Source organism: Oculina patagonica, chromosome 3 (genome assembly GCF_052425735.1).
Source record: "Oculina patagonica isolate OP01 chromosome 3, crgOcupat, whole genome shotgun sequence".
Taxonomy (NCBI): Eukaryota; Metazoa; Cnidaria; class Anthozoa; order Scleractinia; family Oculinidae; genus Oculina; species Oculina patagonica.
This window is the reverse complement of record NC_135760.1, coordinates 19,402,049-19,414,783: the sequence shown is the minus strand read 5'-3', so window position 1 is coordinate 19,414,783 and position 12,735 is coordinate 19,402,049. Positions and strand designations below refer to the sequence as shown.

Below are 12,735 nucleotides of genomic sequence, written 5' to 3'. Positions count from 1 at the left end.
GAATCCTATAGAATATTGTAAAAATACATTATGCAGCCTTACATGTATTCCACAAAATGACCACCGGCATAAAGCCCCGACCCTTCAAATGTTGCTTGCTGCTTCAGAAGCTCTTGACAATTCAAGTTCTTCCTTTTCAACTCAGTCAACTCGTGCGATAAATTTAACATCCGCCGATACGTTACGTCTCTATGGAAAACTAGACGTTTTCCGCATGGAATTCCGTCCTTTGAGAAGTCGTAATTATGTATGAACGATAGAGCATTGAATGTGACGTTACAGTCAAAACAAATAATAAATTCCTAAATGGAAATTTGATTTCATTTAAAAAGTTAAAAGGCGTCATTAGACAAAGGTCTTTAGATGATTCTTTAGTCTCTTGTTCTTGTTTATTTCCTTGCTAGATTGTTAGCTTGCATAGCAGTCGTTTCCTTTCCAAGCGCGGGAGCGAACGAAACGTGCGAGCGAGCGAAGAGGAGAACTAAGGGCGAAGTTATCTATGTTTAATGTGAAAAGAACCTCGTTGACAATAAAATAATTATATTTATTTAAAATAATTCATGTTTTAGTTTTTACAGAATTAGTTCGGTTTAGAAATAACAGAAGGGGGAGTGAAATTCGAGGAGGAGGAGGTTACTTTTATTTAGACACGAGACATTGGTGAGAGGGTAGGCTCGTTGCAAAAATGCATGTCTATCTAAACTACTAAAATACCACTTTACTATTACATATATTATAAGAAATATCTATACATTGCTTTAAATAGAAGGATGGGCGACATCCAGAGTTAAGAGAAGGAGAATCTACTTCTTGTTCAATAATTCTCGTATCGCCTCTCTGTGTCTGGCAAATTCTTCTTCAGGTAACGAGGCCGAAGCTACTTCTTGTTTAATAATTCTCGTATCGCCTCTCTGTGTCTGGCAAATCCTTCTTCAGGTAACGAGGCCGAAGCTACTTCTTGTTTAATAATTCTCGTATGGCTTCTCTGTGTCTGGCAAATTCTTCTTCAGGTAACGAGGCTCGTGTCATGTGTTCACAGAAACGCTCCTCGGTAAATGAATTGAAAGTTTCTCTCGCTGAAAGAAAATCAAAAGAAATGTTAAAGAGTCTTCCCTCTTATTTCGTCTGTTCATCTTTCATATTGGGATAAAACGCTTCAAATAAATGCAATTCAATTCGCCGACTAAAAAAACTCAATCCATTATCAACAAGCAAGAATCATTTGTTAAACAAATCTTCGTGAAAATACCGAACAGTTCCCGATTCTTATCGACCAATCAGTAAAACACACGAGCATTCCGAAATATGTCACGTCAGCTTGACGTAATTAGACTACGTCACGTTACTTAGTAACAACCCAGAAGTTAATTCTTGGACACAGGGGCTGCTTTCCATTAAGCCAAATATTTCGGAAATTTCGGTCGGAAGTCAAAGATCCGTTTCGGTTCGGAGTGACCTGAATATTCGGGACCACCTCTGGAGGTGGTCCACTTTGACCGGTCGGACCGAACGGACCGAAATTTACCGCTCCATTTTGACAAACTAGTCTGTTGTCGTACTTTACTTCAGTCGCTTCTCACAGACGCGGGGAACTGGGGAAAGGATTGCAAAATGGAAAGGACCGTTCCACTCGGTTAAATGTCGTTCTATTTTACAACGGTCAGTTCCAGTTGGTCCGACCACTCGCACTTTGAAAGTGGAAAGCACCCAGGATTAAAACGTGGTAAAACGTGCTTGTTCCCCTAACACTAAAAAACGAGAGTAAAAAATAAATTTACTTTCTACTGCAAAGGATCCGGCAAACTCGTAGACAGCAACGGGGCGCCTCTCAGACTCGTACGAGCTCATTTGCTTTGCACCTGTTTAAAAAAAATTCTAACATTAGAAAATCATTTACGAAGGTTGTGGGGAATTCGAAATAATCGAGTTCGGGCTATAACTTTATTTAAGATACTTATTCGTTCAGAACTTTCCAGTGGAACACCGTTTGCGCAAAAGACTATGTAGTACGTGTAGGCGTGAGATTTCTAGCATAATTTACTTTTCTCATACGTATCCGCTTAATTCGTACCGTATAATGTGGCTAACTGAAAATTAGGCAAGGTTAAACTCGAGACAATATTTGCTGGCCAGCGGCTGCTGCCCTGAAGTTGGGGCGGCCTCAGGGTTTATTCAGGGGTTTCAGTAAATTTACAGCTCTCCCGTGAAGGTCAAGCCATATCGCTCGCGTTGCCATTTGAGCAAGTTTCCGCCTTTTTCGCCGGTTTGTTACCACCCATCTTCCACTGAGTTTCCTCTCTCAGTGTGACGGTGTCTGGTGGTTGCCGCTCCCAGGGTTGTCATGGTTACCATCGCGCTTGCTGGCGGCTCCCACATAGTCTCAGGCACCATCCCCACACTCATCTATTGGTGATGAGTTTAATCATTAAATAATATTTGTTATTTGATATTTTAATATTTGATATTTAATATTACCAAGTCATTAGCCCATAAGTTGAGTAGGAATAAACTATTAAAGTACATAACACCCCCAGCTGCAAAAGGCGTGGTTCTACGGTATTTTCTTCATGCAACTGTTTTTTGTCAGTCTAACGTGGACTGAATTTCACTGAGCCGTCTCCTATGGTTGCTTACTTCCAATTAACGTGCAAAAAGTCAAAGCAATACTCTTCTCACCGTGAACAGGGTTTCTTGGCCATAAGAACACTCTAAGCACTGAACACGCCTCGCTATCGCCGTGTTTAAAACCATTTATCTGACTCCTTGAACGACATCTTGCCCCTCGCATGATGTGGAAGTTATGAGCGACCTCTTCCTTTATAAAATATGACGAAACTTTGTGTATTGTTCTGGAGGAAAGAGAATGGAAGCGAGCACTGTCAAAGTCATTGAGTAGATCGCGTCGAACCGTGGACTTAACTGTTGGACCAATTTTTAATAGAGCAGTTTTTAATTGAGTGTCGCAAAACCAAAACCAAAGTAATCACTCTAGCCAATCACAAAGAACACAGGCAATCCAGTGAACCAATGAAAACTCGAAGCAATTACACGTAGCCGACACGAAACGCAGGAAAACGTGCGCAAGCGAGCCACGATTGGTTTTGGTTTTACTTCTGATTGGTTGAAAAAATGGCGCGAGTTTTTGGAAACTGATCACTAAGCGTAGTAATAAAAAACCTTAGCAAATGCGAATTACTTGCGATACTCAAGTGAGACCCGCTCTTTGTAAGTCGACTAAGCGCTTTACTAAACAAGAGAGCACATTGGACATGAAGCATAGACTAGTTTTTGATTGTCATTCTGTATTTACTTCCAAAGAAGTGTGCAAAGTGGTCTAAACCTCACAGCCGTCATCGTGCGTTATCTCGCCAGAATTGTTCCTAAAACCGGTAGTTTTTGTAAATCATTTCAGGCTTCCTACTTCAACTTGTTAAGCTATGGAATCTAATCTGCACAGTTGCTCCTCCCCTCCAGCATGTCATTTTTCAAGAGCATTCTCGAAAAACATTATTTTTCTTTATTAAACTCAGTTTTCGATGTAGACTATAAATATATTTTTAAGTCCGGAAGCGCCTCGCATGGGTACCCACGTCCCGTTCGCGCTCTCCCCTTTGGAAAATACCCTTGCCTTTTTTTCTTTAATCTAGTATATATTTTTTATGTATATATTTATGTCTTTTTCCCAATAAATTTTTATTAAAAAAAAAAATAAATAAATAAATAAATAAAATGCTACGCGCGAACGGGAGAGTTGAAATTATACAAATGAAGGGAAAAAAGGAGGAGGTAATGGGGCGAGGCAGGAACTTTGGGAAATTTAGACATGAGTGACCTTTGAGCTTTATTGCTTCGTGTTTTGGTTTGCTATGTACGGTAATTTTTTTACGTTCCCTTACAAACTTCTAGAACGTTACGCTTGTAAAATTCACGGCAACAAAAACTGGATTATTTTATAAGAAACCCACGGTTCTGTAAATTAAAAACAGATCCAAACTGTATAGCACTTGCATAAGGCAGTCAGGCAGTCATGCGTTGAACTCTCTAAAACAGTTCTTTTATAAATTGCTTACCTTGCAAGAGAAGCAACATCAGTTTCTGGCGCCAGCTCGAAGACAAACGCCGTTGTTGGATAATTCTTGACTTCAAACACGTTCTCACAAACAAGATTGACCTCCTGTTTATCAAAACGAGAAACAAGTTGAGTTCCCCCAAATTTTTGTTTGGGTGCTACAGCCCCCCTCCCCTCCCCCCCCCCCCCCTGCTTCGCCGCCTTCATTAGTGGACGTTTGAATGTGTCTCAATGCTAGTACATAATTCAAGGTTTAACATTGACTTACAGCTGTTTCAAGATATGATGGGTGCTCACTGTACCAAGTGTGAAAGTGTAAATGGTTCACTGAGGCGTGTGCACACAGGCTGTTGAAACCCACATGAAATCCTCTGCAAAGAACAAAGATTTGGAGTATGTTAAACAGCTCTGAGAAGTCTACATGGGATGCAACAGGGGTATCACATGTTACATGAGTGCCACAGGACCCAATGGTTCGCTTAACATCCCTAAAATCCCGCCATTGTACGAAAATTGACGACACCATGTTGTAATGTCCGGTAATGTAGAGTACTGAGCTTGACAAGAGCTAGCAACTGCTGGCTACTAAGACAGCTGACTACACACTCATTGTTGGTACAAAACAATTATAAATGTGTCACAAAATGAGAAAAAAAATTCATTGTTGCAATTTTGTTGCATTTTCACAAAACAAAACAAAATAAATTACACTCTGGATGTGAAGACCCTTTAAAAATCATTCTCACTGGTCATTTCACTGCTCAAATGATGTTCCAAGAGGGTGTCAATGGGGTGTAGCTACAGTCAGTAAGCAGCTAAAAAAATGCCCCTTAGTCAGTAAACAGCTAGAAAAACGCTACTTAGTCAGCAAGCAGCAAAAAAATCGTTTAGTCAGTTAGTTGACATGATTTTGAGTCCTGCAGAGTCTTATAGTGGTTCCCAAGTGCTGTTGCACTTTTTCCAGCCTGCAATGTTCTTGAACAGTACATCAAATCAGCTTGAAGAACATTGTTTTTTTAAAAACCCAGCCTAACCACTACCCTAATTTGTCTTCCATTTCGAGTTGTCAAGATGGAAGGAACCAGAGCATCACTCTCCTCATCATCATCCTCAGACAAGTGAGACAAAGATAAACTGGAATCAGAGTCAGAGTCATACTCTTCGATAACTTCCTCTTCCTCTCCTTTATTAATAAATTAATGACTTCTTCCACACTGCTTTCAAGAGGATCTTGTGGTAGGTTTAGCCCGTATGCTGACATGGGCAATGTGCCAGCTGAAAATTTTGTTGATTGCTGCCTAACAGTAAGCTGTCGAACACACTGTCCATGTTCACTCGCCCATTCCCTTATCTTTGCAATGTTCACCTTGTCTATGGGCACTACTGGGATAGGAGTTAATTTCGCAATAGCAGACAGATCCATTGCGAGTTCTGGAACTGGATAGTAGGATCTCCGGTGGGTGAAGTATTCAATAGTTCAGTTTGTTAGTCGCTTGATAAATTCTCTCATTCCCTTTCCAAACTCTCGGTAGTAGTCTAGCAAACTTAGCTAAACTTGGTGCTGGGTGTTTCATCTTCGTAGTTGCGTGAAGGTTCTTTACCACCAAAGTCAACAGAGACTGTAGGTTGATCGCGTTTGCAGCATCTGGACTCATGAATTCTTATAGTTTTAGAAGACGTCTAATGCTGTTTAACATAAGCTCACAAGATTTCATGGTCTTGCTGGCTACTGTGCCCTCTGGTTCATTGGTGATTCTTTCTGAGCCAATCTGCAATTTTATTGTGCATCTGGGACACATCTTTTGAGGACCTTGTAACACCCTGTAGACAGGTTTGCGCATCCACAAGGGTAGAATCCATACCTGTCTGGCCTCGCAAATGAATTCCAAAGTTACGAAATAGGTCCCCAAGGTGTGTTAGGAATTCAACCGTACCGTCCAAAGGGGTTACAAGCTTGACAAGAAATATTTCTTTCTTTTTTATTTCACAATAATCTTGTTATTCTCAAAAAATCTTCATTTCTTTTTATCAATTTCTAACTTTTATTGGTCGGCTTTGCTCCATATAGGCTTAAAAATCACATGCTTTTATACGCTTGTCAGTTAATATTTTGTAATTTATACGCTTACGATAGCGAAAAAAGTCCTTTATACGCTAAGCAGTTAACCCCATTGACACCCTCTTCCAAGGGGGGTGGGGACCAGAGAATGGGGAACTCAAAGAATCAAACCCTGGAACACGAAGATACATGTACAATGTAAAACTTGGTTGCCACAGACATGATCACTCTTCAAAATTCCCTGACTTTTCCCTGATAAAATACAATTTTCCACATATACAAAATGTCAGATATAGTAGCGGCCTCCTCCGGCCTCCGCTTCCAAAGAAAAAAAAAACATTGCTGAGATCACATTGACCTGAAATGTTTCTTCCAGCCATCAATTGAATGAAATCAGCGGTGTTATTATTCAATTCCCTTACTCTTCTTCAAAATTTCAATTCTCCCTGATCCCCTGTTTTCCTGACCTTCAAGTATTTTATTTTGCCCTGACCATTTCCTGACCTGTGGCAACCCTGTGAAATGCAAAAATTACCTATGCTGACCCTGCTATCTTAAAGATGCATCATCCATCAGCTACTACTAAATGGCTTCACTATTCTGTTACACATACATGTACCTGTGGTTACTTAGCATAGACGTCTCCAGAGCCAGTAATAATGCCTTCTCTGTAAGAACCTATAAAAAATTCATATCACAGAAATTTAAAAAAAAAAAAAAACATATAAAAATTATGTCAATGTCACTTAGCTGTTTGGACAATTACCCCCCTCAGAAACAATGTTATACAGTCAAAACTCTTTAATATGGACATCAAAGGGCTAGTCAGAGCTGATTGTTCATATTATTCTATGAATTATGGTTTCTCTGAGACCACGTGAACTGTTTAATAGACGTGTCCCTATTATGGAGGTGTCTGAAACTAAGGACAGGTTCGACTGTATCTACATACATGTAAATTCCAGACTGGCAAAATTCCAGGAAAATTGATCAGCCCCTTCCGTAATGTACAATGGCATATCATACATTTACCTGTGGAAGACATGATTTTACACTTGGGACTAACAGCGAGTGTCCATATTCCAGAGGACTAACATTTATAATCATAAGATGGTGATCATCTCCTGAAGTGGTGGTTGCTGCTGTTGTGTGTTGTGGACATAGTTCAAACAACACCTGCATGCACAAAAAAGGATGATTTGTCAAGGAAATAGAATAGTGAACAGCATGTTCTTTTACTAACTTAGTGACACTGAAGCTACCAAATTTTCTTGATTAAAGGCCCCTGCGTACATGTACGCTTCAAGCTTGGGCTGGCAGACCCAGTGTTTATTTGACTCTACAGCTTCAGTTTTATTGGAGGCCGGTGTTCTTTAAGCAAGGGTTTTGATTCATTAGTTTTGACAAACATAAGTATTTTCCCATTACAACTACACCTTTTTACACCTCAAATAAATTCTTTAGGGACTGATTTACAAGTCCACTTTGGAAACCCAGCATTTATTTGAGACCCGACACTTATCATGAATATATGGTACTTGGGAAAAAATGCCAAGAAAAAAAATCTGATGCAAAAAAAGTCGCCCATGGATGATGTTCTGCAAGCAGAAACCCATAAGGGTTGAAACGTGTAACGCGCGCGCACAGCGTTTAAATATTCATTTTGCTAAGTACCATATTTGGAAACACGGAGAATTTGTACGCGAATGCTTTATACACGTAATGACATACGCAACATACAGTAATTTGTGGTTTTGCGGTAAGTTGCTTGAATTTCGACCTAAACGCCATAATTTTCTTAGAAACTAAAGAAATACATCAAGTGTATCGAAGCGAAGTTCTCCAAACTACTTCAAGAAGATGAAACAGGAGAATTTAACCAAATTTAACTTTATTCAACCAAGCTTGTTTAAAAACAAGATTACGCCATCGAGCGCGAGCTAGCGCGCGCTGTGGATTATAGTAATTTTGATTGGTTAAATGTTTCTCGTGATTTTCCAAATATGGTACTTAGTGTAAACGAATGTGCAAACGCTTTGTACAATGCGAATCATAGGGAGTTACACGTTTCAACCCTGATGGGTTTCTGCTGCAAGCCAGTCAATACTCTACCAAGTGAGGTACCATCTTGAGGGCAAAAAATTAACTTTAGTGCTTGGTTGCCACTCGGGCCAGTATCCCTGAATTCCTAGTGGCCCAGGCCAAAATAAACTGGCCCACAAATTTTCTCTACTAACAAAAAAAATTTTTAAAACCATTTTTATGTGAAAAAACACCCCACAGCTTTTACCTTTAACTAACGAAACCGAGGTGAAAAGTAAGTCTATTATATCGAGCAGTGTTGAGTGAGTTCAGTTTGCGGATGTTCATGTTTGCAAACATACCGGATAGAAATCTGGGTAAGTCTGGAGTCACGTGTCAATAAAATCAAAACAGCATTTACATATCGGAGCGATCTAAAAACTCGATCACGAATGGCTTTGAATTTTGCACTTTAGAGCTTAACTATAAAAATAATTGATGAACTAAGAGTTGAGGAAAGAAAGGAAAGAAAAGAAAGGTACTTCAAGGAAAGAACTTTACAGTTTTTTGTTATTGTTATTGTTACTCTTTTCATACTTCTCAAATTGTAGTCGCCCTTTGGGCAATCAAACCTCAACTTTTAGTGGCCCTGGACACTGGTGACCGTGTGACCACCAAGTTTTAACCCTGCATGTTAGATGTTGTTCTTTCAACCAGTTTGCAAAAGGTCATCCATGGGTTTGATAGGCATACTCAGTCTGGGATAACAGTCTGGTAGCAGGTCTCACAAGGTCTTGCATGAATGGCTCGCTACCCTTTAAGAGAATAATAGAACAAACAACAGGAACAATGCTCCTAGCCCCCAAAACAATAGCAACTGCAACACTAGAGGGCCAGTAGAATTACAAGCGTACAAGAGCTTCTACAATACTGGGACTCAGTTAGGATCAAAGAATTCTCCATACCTCTTTGCTGTGTACTTTGGTGAAGTTAAATTTTTCTGGGTTGAATGGTTGAGAGATGCTGTTCATTGCTTCAGGCTGTCTTCGCTTGTTGAATCTCATTTCATTCATCTAATTATAAATAAAAGAATAATAATAGTAGCAAAGCATTCATTTTTACAGGGTTGCTTCATCAGTTTTTATCAACAGAGGCACTTTAGAGAGGAATACCTATATATTATAACAGTGCAATTACTAGAACCAGCACACTTGCAAGAAAATTAAACAATCAAAACTGAGAACAAAGGATGGTGACCTTTTGGCCTAGACAATAGACCTAGACAATAGACCTTTACCTAAATTTGAAATTAGGATCAGGCAATGAAGTCTGTTTTTCTTGCATTTTTATATTTATTTACTGACTATGTAAAAGTCTTAACTTCACAGATCCCATGCTTTGCCGGGCAGCAGATCATATTTACCTGAACAAATACTTGGTATTTTCCAGGCACAACTCGGCCTTCCACCTGATGCAATTTGTAAGCAAAATAACCAGCATCTACAGCAGCACCCCATCTTCCTTGAAGCTCCTTGTCAAACTACAGTGTAATCCCAATCAGAAAATTTAAATAATTACATTGAAGTTAATAATACTTATTGTAAATGAGCGTGAGATAGTTTAGAATTAGTTTAGAATTTACACGACCCCACAAGCTGTAAGCTTTTATCCATATCGTGTTTTTAAATAAAGGCAACTACTACTACTAGAATCCCAACTGGTGAGGCATATCAGCTGGCTATTTCACAAATGTGGCCAAGGGGTTTCAACTCAGGAGTATGGAGAACAACACCTGTGACCACAGAAACAGACTTAAACTTTGACCTTCAAGTCCAGTGCTCTAGCTACTGGGCCACATAACCTACCTTCCTGGTATAAAGTTGGCATTAGAAAAATGCAAACAGGCAGCTAGAAATTAGTAGAAAAATTCTTTAACTGAAATTTGAATGATTGTTTTGCAGTTACCGGTATGAGAAATTTACTGCGCCTTTCAATAACATGCAAACTTGCAGTTCCATTGCCGTCAATCATAATTGTGTATGGCCAAAAAACCTTGTAAAACTGAAACAAACAGCATGAATTGAAATGTACTAATCACAACCGACAAAAGTAAACTTCTGTCTCCTGAGAGGTCTGCTTAGATCATTGATGGCAGTGAAAAACAAAACCATTTCAAAATTGAGCAGGGTTCCCATGTTAGTTATTGAAAGATTCATGATATGATAGTAGATATGATATGGGTGCTTATATAGCACATTTACAAAGCTTGTAATCAATGCGCTTCACAATTCGAATCTATGGGATGAGACCGGACATCAGCAGATAAGGCGCCTATGGCAGCCGCTATCCGTCCATGTGCATGATCTCAACCCACCACCCAACCCATGGAATAGAACAGACCACAACACCGGGAACTTCATGCCCTACTCTTTGCGATGGGTGTGTGGGTTCTTTAATGTCCCCTGCTGATTATAACACTGAAGATGCAGGAAACGGGGCCTATGGTTTATCATCCTTATCAAGAAGACTAGAACATCTAACCATTCGCAGATGTAATTACAAAGGCAGCACATTCTCCTCAGTTATTTTAAGACCCTGAGTGTTGGTCCGGTCTGGGAGTCAAACCCGAGACCTCCCGCACGACAGTTGGGCGCTCTACCGCTGAGCTAGCCGATCGGCGGTTTTAAAGAATGCTACAGTAAGTTGCAGGTGAAGGAAGTAATTACAGGTCGTGAAAATTGTATATCCCCTGCTGTGCCTGACACGTCCTCAGTCACAAAGTGACGTGGGTAGGGAGAAGATGAGAGAGGAAGACTCCTCTTCTCCCTTTCCATCATCCCCTGCTCCCCCCCCCCCCCCACCTCGTGCATTTCTCACCCTTAATTCCCTGCTCCTCCCCCCACCTTGCGTGTTTCTCTCCCTTCGCCACATGCTGTATGAAGACGACTGGGGACGAGTCAGCTGCTATGCAAGGAAAAGCCCGGTTTAGGTTACAACATTGAAACCTTGATTGACAGTACATGACAAATACTTGCAACTGTTGAAGTATTTTAATTTACCTTGCTTAGCTCATGTTTCTGTTGTCCATCTTCAGTGCAGTGCCACAGTCTGGGCCATTTGAAATCCTCTGTTGAATAGTAGTATTTTTGCCGATCTTGTAAAGTCAACTTTGTGGCTGACATGTCGACAGTTTGTTAACCTAACACCCAGTTGTTAGCAATCATGTTTAATTCTGCACTGCGCTCGCTGCAACTAAAATGTATCAATCTATTTAGTTTCATTGTTATATTAGCCAGATCAGGGCTATTATCTGAACTAAATCTCTCTGCATGCATCCCCTAATCCAGTATCCACAACTAAGTCAATTTAAGAATGAATACAGCACATAATAAGGTGACATAGATTCAATCTATGCATGAGTTACTAGCTGCTTAAACAAATTAATGTTAACATAGTGAAGCTAAAGCTTTCTAATTCAGAATAATTTTATTAAATTAACAAAAGTGTGGTAAACACATCACAATCAATAATGTTGTAAAATTAAGAGAAATACATGCAGGCTCTCACCAGGACATTTGTGATCATCCTTCATAATCAGCCAGCGTAGCTTGGCGTTCTAGTCAGTCGGGGAGAGCGAGAAATCGCGCGCGCGAGCAAAGCGACAGCGGGGCAGAAGGAAAGAACGAACGCGTTCTTTCTTTCCTTCTGCCCCGCTGTCGCTTTGCTCGCGCGCGCGATTTCTCGCTCTCCCCGACTGACTAGAACGCCAAGCTACGCTGGCTACTTCATAATGGAACAACTGAAGCTTTACTTTTCCAAAGAAGATGTTTTCAAACAGACATTAATAAAGCTTATATTTCAAAATAAATGTACCTTAGATCACTCTTTATGATATTTTTGTCGGCATTTTTCCTTTATCGGCACGGTTACCAAGGCCTCAGGTCAGGTATATACTTCATGTATGCCAAACAACCTTTCCCATTGTAAACGAGCTCCGCTGTCTTGGACACTGAAAGCTCCAGCTGCATCTGTACATAACACATATTTACTATAAACCTTTGTATTTATAGCAACTAAATAACATATGTCCTTTTCATGTTGCCAATTTCATGCACGCGGAGTCTTGCAACACTCTCACAATGTGAGTTTCAGTTGGGCTGCCTGCGGACGTTGTCGTTACCAGTACTCCCACCGTTTTCCCGACAGTTTTCGAAAGCGCCGCGAGTGAACGTTTGCGGCTCGTTATGTTAGATGTTGTTTCATGAGTTAAATAAAATCACTCCAGCGGCAAAAATAATGAAACGCTTTGGCATAGCCAACCAGGGCGTAAGTAATGCGTGTACCTTAGTGCCAACCGTTTTCCTACGACTTTGGAAAACGGAATTTGAACTTCCATTTTCGTTTTCCGTTTGGAATTCGAACTTCCATTTTCGTTTTCCGTTTTCTCACGACTTTGGAAAACGGAATTCGAACTTCCATTTTCGTTTTTCGTTTTTTATGACATTGGAAAAAGGAATTTGAACTTCCATTTTCGTTTTCCGTTTTCCTACGACTTTAGAAAACGGCCGAATTCGAACTTCCATTT

The 12,735-nt window shown here is 40.1% G+C and overlaps 1 protein-coding gene across 6 annotated transcripts; it reads right to left on the bottom strand.

Moving 5' to 3' along the window:
* Nucleotides 1-523: 523 nt before the first annotated feature.
* On the bottom strand, nt 524-12,182 carry LOC144645367 (GDP-D-glucose phosphorylase 1-like). 6 transcript variants are annotated; one of them, XM_078504923.1, is made up of 12 exons: nt 12,024-12,182; nt 11,210-11,402; nt 9,574-9,690; nt 9,116-9,223; nt 7,161-7,304; nt 6,748-6,806; nt 4,338-4,440; nt 4,071-4,174; nt 2,677-2,849; nt 1,779-1,859; nt 1,011-1,076; nt 524-862 (listed from the first exon to the last, which is right to left on the bottom strand). In XM_078504923.1, exons 2-12 carry the CDS (start codon nt 11,330-11,332, stop codon nt 804-806), a joined length of 1,137 nt encoding a protein of 378 aa, XP_078361049.1. In that variant the 5' UTR covers nt 11,333-11,402; nt 12,024-12,182; the 3' UTR covers nt 524-803. The 6 variants fall into 6 exon arrangements, with proteins under 6 accessions (XP_078361049.1, XP_078361046.1, XP_078361051.1 ...); XM_078504920.1 differs by having other exon boundaries at nt 524-1,076; XM_078504925.1 differs by having other exon boundaries at nt 524-1,076; nt 11,210-11,277; nt 12,024-12,041.
* Between the last annotated feature and the right edge of the window lie 553 nt (nt 12,183-12,735).